Here is a 14,820-nt window from a genome sequence, read left to right on the forward strand (position 1 = left end):
GCGACCTCTATAACCATTATATTCAATGATATATATAGAGAGAGGCCTTTGCAAGTATATTTTAATCGGAACTGTCATAACCAATTTCTTCAGTTTCATTACACCACAAGATGAGACAAAAAGTACAGAGCGTGGAAAGGTTAAATAAAAAAATTAATTTAGTATATCTGTTTATAACTAATTATCAAGAAATTTCATTTATCACAAATTTTTTTAAACAAACAATTTTGATAAACGTATGCTTTACCAAGAATGAATTTACAAACACTAACAACCAAACTGCTGCACATGTTAAACCTTGCACAATTTTACCAAAATAAGTAAGGGATCTTAAAAGATGTAGTAATTCAAACAATGCTGGATAAATAAAAGAACTTGTTTGCCATAAAAAAGAGTATAAAATATTTATTCCAAACAATTATTATATTATACATAACAAAAATAGATATTTATTACTATTTCCAAACACACTGTAAATTGCAAAGCATGTAAATAAAATATTAAGCACATCAGATATTTCTGCTATTAATAAGATTCATTCCTCATTTTATACTTATCACAGTAACACAAAACACTTGTTTAGTACTTGGTCTAAGATCATGTGTAGTAAGGTCATTTAATAATTTCTAGTCCAACAAAGTATCTTTAAGAGGGTTTGACTCTTACATCATCTTGAGTAATTTTCTTATAACAATATCATGCATTAAGTACACTTTGACTACACATTTTGCCAGGGTTTTTGAATACATACTTCTTATCATTCACTAAATAATATGAAAAGAGCACATAAAATCAAAATCTTAATATTTTAAATAAAATAACTTTTTTTTCTTTTCAATATTTGATTGCCACAAAACACAACACTACTGGTTTTTAAATAATTGTTTCTCTTGTTGCTTTCCTTGAAATCAACATTGCAGTTAAATTTTGGTTACATTATTAGTTTTTATAAGTACACATAGCAATTAAAATAATAAATGTTTTAAGGACCAGTAATAATTGGGTGGTCAATATGTTTCAACTTGCTATCAACCTAGTTTTCTTACATTCAAACCCACTTCAAATATTAATACTAGTAATAGTAAACTAAGACTAAATCATATAATGTACATAGAAACTAAAATTAATATTAACATTATTAAAATTAATAATTCTCATTTCTAAGAGGTTTCTAATGGAACTGTAAAATTAAAATTTACTAACAAAAAAAACTTCTTCAGAGGTAACCGATAAAACCAACAATTTTATAATACTTAAGTACATAACTGATAAACATAAACACATATACATATTTAAAAACTTAATTTTTGAATCAATACTCATTACAAATTATGCGTGAAAATGAAGTCTTAAATTAAGTAAAAGCACTTGTAATAAATTAATGACGTAAGTAATGCCACGTAGAGTTAAACCACATTGCAACAGCTTTGAATGCAATTCAGTGTCTGCCGTATTGCAGGCACAGGTACAAGGACAGGATTGTGAGAATACTGCTTTTCTTCAACAAGACATAATGAAAATGTAATTTAAAAAAAAATATATTTGTTAATGCTCACTCCTTAGTGAAAATTGTTTTCATAATAATAAGTCCCTTGCACTTATTGAATATAAAATGTTATTTAATAAAAAAAAAACATTAAACATTACATTAGAAATCATATAGATTGTAACTTATCATGCAAAACTGATACAAAAAGTATACATTTCAGGTGTATATTTAAGGCCAACTTACATTTGAGATATCATCATCATAATTAGAGCCAAGATTTTATAACTTATATGTGTGTGTCCGTAAAGCCACCGGTTACAGGGAAAGCAACGAAACAAGGTGGAAATGTGAAATCTTGGCCAAATAAAGGATGAACACTCCGAGCCTGCACACGAGGACGGTACTCCACACTGCGGCAACGCTGTTCGTGAGTTCTGGGTACAGCAGTCCCCAGCGGCCGGTAGGCGGGGGTGTTGTTGCACACGGCCACCACAATCTCTGGACCTGACGCCATTATACGCTTACCTGCGGGATTACGTGAAGCAGCGCGTGCACACCGAACGTATCAGCGACGTTCATGCAGCCAGTTTTGCTTTATCTGATTAGCCAACACACCCGCCCTCCGTCCGCGAGTCGAGGAAATCAGCGGGGAAAAAAATTAGGCGGACAATTTGGATTTGTGTATTTAACTGAAGTGCTAATATGTCTCAAGTGACAAAGAAATGTAAATTAAAATAATTTAATCATACAGGCCCATGCGTTCTGGACAAACTGCAAATTACGAATGCACGGTGAATCAGGTCACTGAAAGTCTAGAAGACAAAGTTTTTTTTTCTTTGTAAGTGTGAAAAGATTTAATTACTACCTCTCATGCCGGGCACACAGACTGATATGCGACGTGACACGGCTTTTGTCTGATGGTAGTTAATTTCCATGCATCCATACAAAATGTACACACAATCAAACGCAGCACGACGCGACAAAACTGTCACGATCAGACACAGGGGCGACAACATCGCGTGACTTGTCAGATGGCTGCAGTGTTCTACGTGTGCGCAAGTATAAGAAACTTGTCAACAAAGGCATGCAGTTGAGTGTTTATAGCTAGTTGAGGACTATTTTTCGTCATTACTTTAATTTGAGCAAATATTCACTTGTCAAGTATTTCAATTGATTTATCCTCAGAATGGAGCTGGTTGCAGATTAATTAGTACATGTTTTGTACAGGAAAGACCTATTTCACATAATTAGGGACAAGATTATATGGCGATAAAAACTAAATAACACTGAAAAGCAAGTCATATCAAGGAATTAAGTAGCGTTTAACCAAAACTTAATTAAAATCATAACAAAAAAAAAAAGGTATCCTTTAAAGTATGAATTTCCAGGAATGTCGTCATTTACGAATAAAAAAAATTGCACGGAGCAGCAAAAAAAATTAATTCAATTTTCTTTAATTGCGGATCTCTTATAGCATCAATTTGAAACCTTAAATGCTCGCTAAATTATTTGTATTATTCCGAATGTCTCTGTGTTTGTTTGGGCGTAGTGCTAGAATGTGTGGCGGTGGTTTGGATATTTGAATTTGGCGCCATTGATCGTGCGGCCGTCGTGCTCAGCAGTGCCATCTGTAAATAGTTTCGTCAGTCTTTTATTGTTTCTCCGCGTCGCTGGGCGTCACGCAGCCGAACTATTAGTTTCAATTCAGTTTTGTGAACATTTTTAGACCCGTTTTATTTGAAATGATTGCAACGTGTGTACCTGCGCACACTTGCAAAGTATCGTACCCCTGACTTTCCACCCGGCATACCACCCGCGCAACAGCGAGCTGGCCAGGCTTCCCCCCCGAATAGACGTGGACCAATTCTTCTTCCAGCTCGTCAGGGAAGCCGGCGAGTGTGGAAGGGCACGCGCCAAATTCTATAGATGAGCAGGAACAACCTGGGACATCAAGCGGGCAGGCTGCCACGCTGCAAAGACACCGCTCCTATGTCCTTAGTTAAACCCGCGACATGATTTTTGTTATTTTTAAAAATTTTTGCCGCTACATTGGCAGAGTGGGTGTTACGATAAAATAAAAACCAACTAAAGCTCGTCTCTGTCTCTACCCAGAGGCTAACGCGCCTCGCGGCAACACGGCAGAGGCCGAGCGAGGGTGCGGCCCGTCAGAGGTCGCCCATGGCCACGATGATGTTGCGCAGCGCCGTGCGGGCGTCGCTGTCCTCGAACACGCCCAGCACCTCCATGGCCTGCTGGGAGTGGGCCGTCTGCAGCTGCTTGGTGCGCGCCAGGCCCGGTCCGCCCAGCACCGTGTCGTAGACCTGCCGCGCACGCTCCTCTCAGCCCCACCGCCCCTCTCAGCTCCGTACACAACCAGCTTCCCACTCTCCCAGGTCACACTCTCACCCTGAGTACAAGACTATCGCAACTCAAAAAAATCAGCGAAACACTTATCACAACTCAGATGCCAGTCTTGCACATGTTCTTAAATAATGTTATCCAGAGTGCAACACTACATTGTCAGCCATAAGCCCCGTAAAAGTAAATATAATATTGCGATAGTCTTGCAGTGCCTAGATAATGATATTTTCCTGCTTATTACACAAAACATCTAAAAAAACTTTTAAGTCTCGTTTCAGACTTAACACCGACGATGGCAATCAACAAATTATAAAATTAAAAAAAAAAAATTATCATTTATCAATTTGTTACATGCCTACCGACGGAATAAGGCCATGGGTGGTAGGCACGAAAAAAAAAAAAAAAAACATAAAAAAAAACACGTAGACAAAACAAATACGTACATGAAACAACATGAATAACACGGGACGAGCAATACTATAGTAAAACATACACAAGACAGCACAGCGAGCAACTAACAGATAATATCGGCCGATATTGGTGCATTGCCCACTTTCCGCAAACTGACAGAACTCCGGTTCTCTCTCCGATTCTTACACGACCGTCAAAACTATTACGTCAGCCCGCCCTCAGACAAAAAAAAAAAAATAAAAGAAAATATGTGAACATACAAAATCATCGTTTCATTTCCTCCTCATCACTCTTATTTCAGACCTTTTCCTAAATTTTTTGGACACTATTACATACCTCCTTTGCAATTGCTGTTCCGTCACTAATATCGTCAACAGATGTTCAGTAAGTGTTAATATCTGTCAAAAATGTAAGCAATAGGACAGCAGCAGCACCAATGTATCATGCTGGAATTTCAGAAATAGTTCTTAAATAATAGTAATGACGAGAAAATGAAAACAAAAAATCAACATAGTGCGTGAGACTGAGCTCGATGATAAAAACAGGGAGGGGGAGGGGGGGAGAGACAGGCATGCACACAGGATTTTACTGTGTGTAATAACTAATAACTAATACACCAGCATAAATAAGTGTCTCCCATAGTTAATGAAAACCTAACATATAAAGCCAAAAGCAGCAGAGACTATGACAGTGAAAATCTGCTAAGGGGCCCGCCTCAGGCGTGTATCTGTGTCAGTGAGGCGGGATGATAAGAGCAATGCTTGCTGGTATTTCAAGCGCAGTATAGTCTCTAAGCGCATGGCTCTGAACTGGCATGCAGTCTTCTCGTCACAGGATAACTGGACCGTAACATTATATGGCCGAGAAATGAAGATACAGGTGTAATACAAGTCCCTTAAGTGCTTTCAAGAATCTGTACCGGTTGTTTCACGCCTAAAAATTACTCTGAAAACATGCGTTTTAGCCATTTTAACTCTTCTGAAAATACAGTTTAAAAACCTAATCCGAAATCATAAGTACTTTTCGGAACTCAGCGAACTCTTAAATGCTTTTCGTAAGCAGACCCCGCTCGGATATCTTGAGTAGTTTTGAAATCGCGTTGTTTTTCCTGAAACTCTGCGCCCCGCGTGTGTGCCCGGGTAGGCGGGGGGCTTAAGAGGGACTTCAATCTTACATACTAACCAGGGTTAAAATCTTTTGTGTTTGTAGGTTGTCATGTTCAAACTTATTAAGCATAAAAAACTTCTTAAGGGGTAACTTTTTAAAAAGGTTTCGATGTACAGTAAAACCTCAGTATAACAAACTTGAAGGGACTGATTTCGGGTGTGTTTGTTATAGTGAGGTTTCTTTATAACGAGGTGAATTCAAAACTACAAGTGATATGTATACAAAAAAGAAATTAAAAAGAATTGAATGTATGACGCTAAGGGCCGCTTGCAGAGTAAGGTAAGTAAATCCAAGCAAAAACTTTGACTGTTAAATGAAAAGGAGAAATACTTTATTTTGCATCAAAGTGACAACTATGCAAGCATGTATATTTTTTTTTTACCAAGACAAACTTTTTTGCCTCCCTAACCAACACCATAGGCTACAGAATTTTTAATTTTGTGGTAAAATATATTGCCTTCTTTTTTTTTAAATATATTATTGTAAACAAAAAATAATTATAGCACCGAAAGAAGATAAAATTCGTCGTAATCATCGCATATTGTTTTGTGCATCCATAACCTAATTTGTATCTAATCAAAAGTAATTCATCAAAGCTAACCTCCAAACAACATAATATGCTAAATGTATTGCCTTCTTTTTTAAATCCATTATTGTAAACAAAAAATAATTATAGCACCAAAAGAAGTTAAAATGTGTCCTAATCATCGCACATGGTTTTGTGCACCCATAACCTAATTCGTATGTAAACAAAAGTAATTCATCAGAGCTAACCTCCAAACAATAAAATACTCTAAGTAGAATTTATTTTACCACAATTAGAAAACAACTCTTAGACTCCTGCGAATTTTAGATAAGTAAAACTACCACAGAATCTATAGTAAATTTCGGCATTCATGACAACAAACGAACGAATGCGTATTTCCACAGAAACAGATGTAACTTTTGTAGGTGGGATTTGTGACAAATTTTCTTGGCGAAGTTCGGAACATCAATTAATCAAAGTGAATTTTTTTCCCCGCTAGTGCTGGTGCAATGTGTTAGCTTCAAAGTGCGTTTCAGTACGTCAATAGTTCTATGGTCAAAGTCAGCCAATATTCTAAGATGCGGGAATATTTGTGTTTGTTTACCGAAACGTAATATTAACGAAGCAAATTGTATAAATATGAAAATTCTAAGGAAATTTTTTGAAAATTTTTAATTGTGCTTTCGCTGTAGCGGGGGTTTTTGGTGGAAATATGAAAAAATACTTCGTTATTTTGAGGTACAGATACATAGGGTTATATGGCGTTTTGGTGGGACCAAAGAACTGATTCGTTATAATGAGGATTTCGTTATAAAGGAGCTCATTGTAAGAGGTTTTACTGTACTTAGATACGTTACCTGTGCATAATCAATGTCCTTGACGGACTCCATGCCCTTGTCGATCTGCGTGAACAGGCTTGGGTCGTACTCCAGGTGGAACATGACCGGGGCAGACGTCAGCGTGAACGGAGTCCCGGGCACATAGTTGGACCCCGCGGTGAACGGCTCCAGATCCAGGCAGGCCTGGGGAACAGAGCGACCTCCGAAACAAAGCTCACCTCGGGTGTGCGGAAGTCACGCACGCTAGAATACAACAAAGCGGCATATATTTTTTTTTACTTAAATCTTGATGGTCTCACATCTCTCACTCAAGAACTGAAAAAAATTTCGTGTTCAACTTTGAACAATAGTGAATTACCGCAAGATTGGATGGATCTATTGTTTTCACCATTTGAAATAATGAAGTTCTTGTTAATATATAAAAACGTAAGCATCTCTGCATTTACTGTGGCGAAAATTTGCTTGTTTTTATTGTAGTGAGAATAAAAATGTTTTTTTAAACACTTCCCTCTTTTTCTGAGTTCGGGTAAGTTTTGGGAAAGTCTCCGGATTTGGTTTGAATACTATTGTCATGCACCAGTATTGGCTGATTTTTTTTTTTTTAGAATTTTAGAATTTGTTGACTGCAATTGTTGGTGTTATGTCTGAAATGAGACACTAAAATCTGAATTGTTTTGTGTATAATCTGAAACAAGTGTATTGGTCGGAAGATGGTGGCGATTTTTGGTTGTAGATTTTCGTGAAGGATTAGTAATAATAATTAGTTTGTGTTGGAGTGACTTTATTTTCATAGTGAATCATTTAGAACAATAATTTGTATGAAATTCGAAAATTACTTTCGAACCCAACTAATATTTAAAGTGTTCGTACATATGTCTGTAAGTCTGTTCAGAGCTAAACACTATTCACACCAAATCCGAGAATTTTTAGGGGCCCTTAAAGGTCTGTCTAAAACACCACGTTGATTTTTCTTAATCTTTTTTTTCACCATTACTTCTATTTAAGGGCTTATTCTACAATTTTAAATCAATTACCCCCCTTTGCACTTAAGTGTAAGCGGTAAGCGGTGATGATGATGGCGAATTTTTACACCCATAATATTGCAGTAAGTGAATATCTGTTGAAAATATTTGTGGCAGGACGAAAAATGCAAGGGCGGTGAAATGATTGTGGAAAGATTTACCAGACTCGCTGAAGCAGAGCACGTCCGACGCTGGTTTCAAAACGCGTTACCGCGCACTTCTGCACAAGCAACAGTCAGCTGCAACTCTGACACGATAACGGTGACTGCGCACTGGAAATATGACCTACCCGGTAAATACTACAACAGACCAATTTTACAGATGCGGCATAACGTATAACACAGCTTCGAATCCTTACATTCAAGTTTTTATTTTTCCAAGTGAATTTTTTGGAATAGTTTTTTAGTGTTTTTTTTTCTTTCTTAATTTATATTATTCATTAAGCTTCCTTAATTTATTGTAGTATTCAATAGCGTGGTCCCAATGTTCAGTGTGAGAGTGTTTTTATTTTTATAATGTAGTGTAATGACACGAGTAAATTGCAAACCGGCCTAGTGCTGAATTTTGTTCATGTATAAAATAAATAAATAAATAAATAAATAAATAAATAAATAAATAAATAAATAGAGTTAAATTATTATAAATATCCCTTTGATAAAGCACAAACAATGAAACACGGCGCGCGAGACCACGAACCTTTGAATATATATACTGTATAGAAGTCGCGAGTGGATAGGATTTACTCTACGTTTTTCAGAAGCGTATGATGAGCAGCTTGGGAACTTAACCGCTGCAGGGCGCTGCCGTAACGCCCTGTATCGCCTTGGGTTGTTATTTACACGTTAGAGCGAGCACAGCACTGTCGCCCACTGTCATCCCCCCCCCCCCACCTATCATTCACTGCAGCTAAAGGTCGTGCAACGGGAGGGTGGGGAAGAGTTTGTTTGAAGAGTTCGACACTTGCCCGCTAGGGACCACCACAAGTCGATGCTCTAGAGATGGTGGCGATTGCGGCAGTGAATCAACCAACTACCTCGAAACCGTATTAGAAATTTTAACCTGGGCTGGCGACTTGTATACAGTATGTGTGTTGAAAGGCGCGAATCGAGGGACCGGGAACGGACCTGCCAGGCGAGGGCCAGGTGCTTGCCGAACTTGTAGCCCTGGCGCTGCAGCTGGGGCGCGTGGCCGGCCAGCTTGAGCGTGCCCTGGCACGACTTGCCCAGCAGGCTGCCCCCCGACAGCACGCTGCGCAGGGTCCACTCCCCCGTCGCGTCCCCGCCCTCCAGCGAGGGCAGCGGGTTGTTCTGCTTGTCGCGCCGCCCCACGAACTCCCCCTCCGTCAGGTCGCGCACCGCGCTGCTCATCAGCTCCACCAGCTGCGGGCACGCAACACCAGCTCGCACCGGCGTCCCGGGGACACAGGGTCGTTCCACGTCGAGTCAACACACCCATCTCACCTCGCCGTCTCGGGTTTTGAAGATGTTACCTCCGTACAGACTAGAATGATATATCCATCCGTTTTGAAAATATCGATTTGGGAGGAGAAAAAAAAAAAAAAAAACCACCCTCTCAAACGCACGACAGGCATATTTTAAAATAATGCACTTTTTTTCAAAATTTTAAATTTAAATTTTAAATATTTTTTTTTCTCTCTAGGCATTATTGTGTCACATATCACACGGAAGGCCGTACCAAATGCTGCAAAATGACACCTGTCTCGCCTTTCCAACTTAATTTGGAGAAGAGTTATGGTAATTTCAAAATATGCCAGTCGTGCAATTTTTGAGTGTTTTTTTTTTCTTCCGAAAATTTACAAAGCAATATTTTCAAAACGGATGGATATACCATTCTAAAATTTTATATTTTTGTTGGTCTGTATGGAGGTAACATCTGTGTAAAATTTCATCAAAACCTGAGATGGTGAGGTAAATTGGGTGTGTTGATTTGACATGGAATGACCCCACACTCCAAACCATCCCCTGCGATTCCCAGTGCAACCAGGGGACATTCCCGTGCCTGCCTCGATTATTTCCATCAACTGTAGCACGAAAAATAAAACAAGTACATTCTCCACATAAAAACTTTGAAATCATGCATAGACACTTATTTGTGCTTCATATTAATACACATTGCATACCATCCCACACCTTAAAAATAATGTCGGTAAAAATAAGAAAATGGTTATCAACGATAAACCAATTTATGATCAAAACACGTTGTTTGTACTTGTAAATGATGTGTGTTTATTTTAGTGAATCGAGTTTGAGACGTGTCATTTTTGAACTTCCTGGACTAAGTCGGCAGCGCCAAGTTTTCAAGTTGGCTGCCTGCCGGAGTGGGTACTTCCGTCAGTGCAATCCTGTAAAAGGACAATGAAAACTACGATCTGAATAGGTGCATTAAAAATCTCGCTGGAAGCGGTATTTTTACCTTTTTGAGAAGAAAATATTAAACTAGATTTCCTCCTTTGTTGTGTGAAGATGTGAACATTTGTGCTAAGTTACTCTAAGACAGGACGTCTTAGATTTTTGGTGTTAATGTAACACTTCTACTTTTAAGCATGGGTTTTCATCCTTGTATTTGGTATTTATTTTATATTTTTGTTATTATTTATTTAAAACCAGCACGTGACAAAATTGTCAAATTCCCTGTGTTTATCTGGTTTTCAATTTCTTGGAGTGTGCTAGTGGAAACCCAGTCAGTTTCAGAAGTGCCCTGACACGCCTGGGTGGGTTTGTTCCTGTAGTAGTAGCTGAATAATCACACATTTCCAAGATGGCGGCTAAATTTCAAGATGGCGGGCGCATCAGTAATAATACATGTAGTTTGCACTCTAGCGGACAAAAATTAAATTAACATGGTGGTAGTGCATTCTAGCAGACGAAAACAAGATGGCGGCCTCCAGCATACGAAAACAAGATGGCGGACATGACGACGTACTAGCTGGCGATATATATACCTTGGCAGTAGTAGTGGAAGGTCACCAAGCCCCCAACCCCCCCGCATGGCAGACTCTTTTCTACTCTGTCCAACTCTTCTTCCAGATCCATCCTTCTGTCTCCCGTAAGCTTCCTGCTTGATTTTAATGCATTAAATTGTTTCATCCCGCATGTAAGTGCCCAGGGTTTTCCCCCTGTGTCTGTGCAGGTTTTACCTGGTCTAGTACAGTCAGTGAGGGGAGTTAGTCATGGTGCCAATCGCTGCCATGGCTGGCCAATCACCCTCCTAGCACACGATGCATGTTACCCCTCCCTGCATGTTTAGAGCGTATGGGCTTCGGCCTGAGACACACTTAAGTCTCCCTCCCTAACTTGGAACCCTCCCCAACACACTTAGTTTTAAGTTAGGTTAGGAAGAAAAAAAAATCGTGGAAAGTCAGTCGTCAGTGGTTTCCGTGGAGGATCTACTGTCGTCTTTGACAGCTGCTACTCACGTCCTGGTTGCGCAGGGAGGCCAGCTCCATGCAGGAGTTGGCGAGCAGGTAGTCTCCGCTCAGCAGCGCTATCTTGTTGCCGAAGGTCATGTCGTTGAGGACGGCGGGCTCCGGGTACAGCCCCGGGTAGATGTTCACCAGACCCTTGTGCACCAGGTGGCTGGTCCGGATCATCTCCGTCACCTCCGCCAGGGCCCGCTGGCTGCCGGTACAGGACGTACACCAGCGTGCGAATAAAATAGAAAAGTCTCCAAAAGAGCTCTAAAGGAGGTCGTCCAGTCATCTGTGTCAGGTGAGGCAGGCGCTCTCTGGTGCTTCTAGCACGGCGTCTCCTATAGTAGTTCCCAAGCAACCATAAGAAACATTTTATAGTTTTTTTTTTTTTTTTTTTAAATTTGATTACACTACCCCAACGAACAATCCATAATGTTTGAAAGTATTTTTAGCTGACCTTTACCTAATCGACCATTCACAATATTTAAATAAAGTTCGTGGGAAAAAAAAAAACACACGAACACTTACACGAATAAATAATTAATGGCTGCGACAGCGGCAAATGCACAGGTATTTAAAACGCGAGATAAAAACTGTAAATTCTCACAAATTAGAAGGAATTTATTAACACTATTTTCAAGGTAAATACAGGAACGTCTCCAGTGTTGCAAATTTGTATTTTTGTGATTTTATTTTTTACTTTGCGGGAAAGCGGTGACGCATTTACCACATCTTTAATGGCTAGGTATTGAGAACTATTTAAATATGAGTCATTGTGAATATTAGGGGAAAACTTATTAAAAGTATATATTTTTTACCTTTTGAAACAAGTATGATAAAGACTGTAGTAAATGACGCAGTCCTTACGGGAATCAACTTCACCTGCAATACTCGAACGACAGAAGGAAATATTTGAACTGCAGCCCCTACGAAACTTGTACTTGGCGAGTTTGCCCGCTGATACCCGCCGCGCCTCGTGTGTGCCCGGAAGGGGGGGGGGGGGGAGACGCGGACCAGGGGCTCGCCGGTACCTGTGGAGCACCCCCGCCGCCTTGTCCTCCTCCATGTCCTCCACGTTGAGGTGGCCGGCCGCCTTCGAGATGAGCAGCACGATGAGCCCCCACGCCTGCATGTTGTTGCGCCCGTTGTACAGCAGGCTCCTGCGGACACGGCACTCCGCACTCGCTCAGCCGACCCCTTCATGTCCACTCTCACCCTCAACCAGCTCCGTGGCGGGGGAAGACAGACACACACTTCACTAGTAATATTTCCAGAAATATTTAAATATCAAAAGTGATCGTTCATCAAATCTATGGCAACCAACAGGCTAAAGGTTTTTTTCTTTTATTATTCTCCCCAAAAAAAGAGACACTCTCCTTGGAATTAAGCTGTGTGCACAAACAAAGAAATATAACGGAAACAAATAGGTCGCGTGCACAAGCTCTGACCGCCATGTTTTTCGAACCTACTGGTTCACAACAGCACATAGGGCGGTCGTGCGCACGGAAGGGAAATTCAATAAATTTTTATTTCTGTTAGGGACACATGACGCAAAAACCAATAAGAGTTGAGTAGGAAGCCGTTTTGGGTGGGACTAGAAAACAGTTTAGGCCTATATTTACCAATCGTATTGTGGCAAGAAACTGTCAAAATAGCCTATTACAATGCTCAGATGAAATTACTGCTTTCAAAATTAATTAATACTATTACTTATAAAAAAAGACACTAGGAATCCATGTAATTAAAAAATAAAAATTTTTCATGATTAGATTGGTTAACTAAAAATGTTAAATAACCCAATTTAATTTATATGTTAAAAATCTGGGTTTACAAATTGCAGTTCAGATGTCACAGGATAATCATTTGGTAGTTAAAACAGTTACTAACACTGCCAACAGATGTTGGATACATTGTGAAATTTCATTGGCTGAAATTAACAGTAATATTTCAAGTGACTAGGTAGCATAGCTGCATACTCCAGCACTGGCCTGACCAATAGGGAGTCAGCTTTCTCCCTTACCCCTCCTCCCTGCACCCTGTAGGGTCCCGCCAAGCAGTCCCGGAGCCCTCCTGGCCTTACTGACCACCCGCTGAACCTGCTTTGCCAGTTTATTCTACAGGGTCAACCCCAGGTACTTATAATCGTCGGCCTCCTGTATCGCCTGTCCCTTCCAGATATGCATTTCCTAGTGTTCTATGCAGTTACCAGAAAATGCATAAAAATCAGGCTACACTGGTGGAAGGGGAAGAGGTGAGGGTGGAATGTGGGAAATTTGTGTAATTTCGGAGGGTCCGGAGGATTAAAACGTAAGCAATCACATCTGTTGTGTGTAAAATATTTCAAAAGGCCGATGACAGAAGTTAATAAAGTGATAGTTTTTTTAAGACAAGGATAAAAGGACTTGAGGTTTAGAAATAGAATAAACAGGCCAATTGAGGAATGAAAAATATCTGATAAACTTTCGAGAAAAATCACTTACTTTGCTGTTTTTAGCAAGGGATGATTAGATCCCACAAGTTTACGAAGATGGAGAGCGACATTAGCAATTTCATCACTCAACAACCACCTCAAACTCAAGAACGAAGTAGGATATCCAACAATCTTTTCTGCTTCAGACACTGCTTTGTTCCAATCTGGTTTTTGGTGACGGCTGAAACTTCTTCCGACGCTGAACGACCTCTCACACGCATGTAAACCATTCCTACAACTTTCATTCCCGAGCTGGAGTCCCAACACAACACTCCAACGATAGAGGGCACGGGACGATCTTGCACTCGAATAGCTCTTTAAAAAACACCTACTTGCGGGAACACACGAAACCATTTCGATACTTTACTTATGCTCTGTCTGCAAATACTTTCCAGCCTAACAATCACTCGGTTAGCAACGACTTCTGCTACTTTCACGGAAGTGTGCCAAGTGAAAGCATATGGTGCATTTTCGGCACATCCGTAGCTCTTCCGTACTTTCCAACATACTCAAGGACATAGATTCTCCCACTTCCAACTTTGACTGAAGGAAAGTTAAAATAAAAACATAAACTTTCACGTCACAACACAAACATTTATTTTTAAATTCTGCCAAAGACCATCATAGATAGCGAATAACGGCGAATATCGAATATGGTATAAAATTTTCCTGTTGCTAAGTAAACTTTCGCAAAATATACGCTGAACAACAATACTGTTGTTCGATTAAACTTGTCTATATACTCTTCAGAAGATGAGTAAAAGCATTAATTGGCATCGAAGGCAGTCTTAATTCTGGCTATTTCTTCTGCTATTAAAAAATACTTATTTTTTTTTGTAAATTTATTTTAGGAAAAGTGTTGATGTCACTCTTAACATTTTTACTTTTACCTTAAAAATGTAAAAATAAATAAATAAATAAATAATCTGCTGGCATAATTAACAAGTATTTCTTCAAATACTTTTTAGTTAGTTAAACTTCATAAACATATATTTTCCATTATTTCTGAGTTTTAGAAATATAAAATACATAAGTTTTGTTGTATGATAAAATTTTTTAGGGGCGGTATAATTTTTCTGTGGGAATGGAGCTATACGATTTGGAG

General features: G+C 39.4%; 1 protein-coding gene across 1 annotated transcript; it reads right to left on the minus strand.

Moving 5' to 3' along the window:
• Nucleotides 1-362: 362 nt before the first annotated feature.
• On the minus strand, nt 363-14,373 carry LOC134537047 (all trans-polyprenyl-diphosphate synthase PDSS2). The gene is made up of 6 exons (XM_063377271.1): nt 13,726-14,373; nt 12,277-12,405; nt 11,252-11,453; nt 8,940-9,194; nt 6,812-6,976; nt 363-3,810 (listed from the first exon to the last, which is right to left on the minus strand). The coding sequence occupies exons 1-6, from the start codon at nt 14,067-14,069 to the stop codon at nt 3,655-3,657; spliced, it is 1,251 nt and encodes a 416-aa protein (XP_063233341.1). The 5' UTR covers nt 14,070-14,373; the 3' UTR covers nt 363-3,654.
• Nucleotides 14,374-14,820: the final 447 nt, after the last annotated feature.

This window comes from Bacillus rossius, chromosome 11 (assembly GCF_032445375.1).
Source record: "Bacillus rossius redtenbacheri isolate Brsri chromosome 11, Brsri_v3, whole genome shotgun sequence".
Taxonomy (NCBI): domain Eukaryota; kingdom Metazoa; phylum Arthropoda; class Insecta; order Phasmatodea; family Bacillidae; genus Bacillus; species Bacillus rossius.

Coding starts and splice junctions, on each gene's coding strand:
- LOC134537047 (XM_063377271.1), bottom strand. CDS start 14,069: ATGGTTTCGTGTGTTCCCGCAAGTAGGTGTTTTTTAAAGAGCTATTCG. Junction 9,195..11,251: donor CCTCCCTGCGCAACCAGGAC/GTGAGTAGCAGC, acceptor GCGTGCCCGCAG/CTGGTGGAGCTGATGAGCAG. Junction 6,977..8,939: donor ACCTGGCCCTCGCCTGGCAG/GTCCGTTCCCGG, acceptor TCTGTTCCCCAG/GCCTGCCTGGATCTGGAGCC.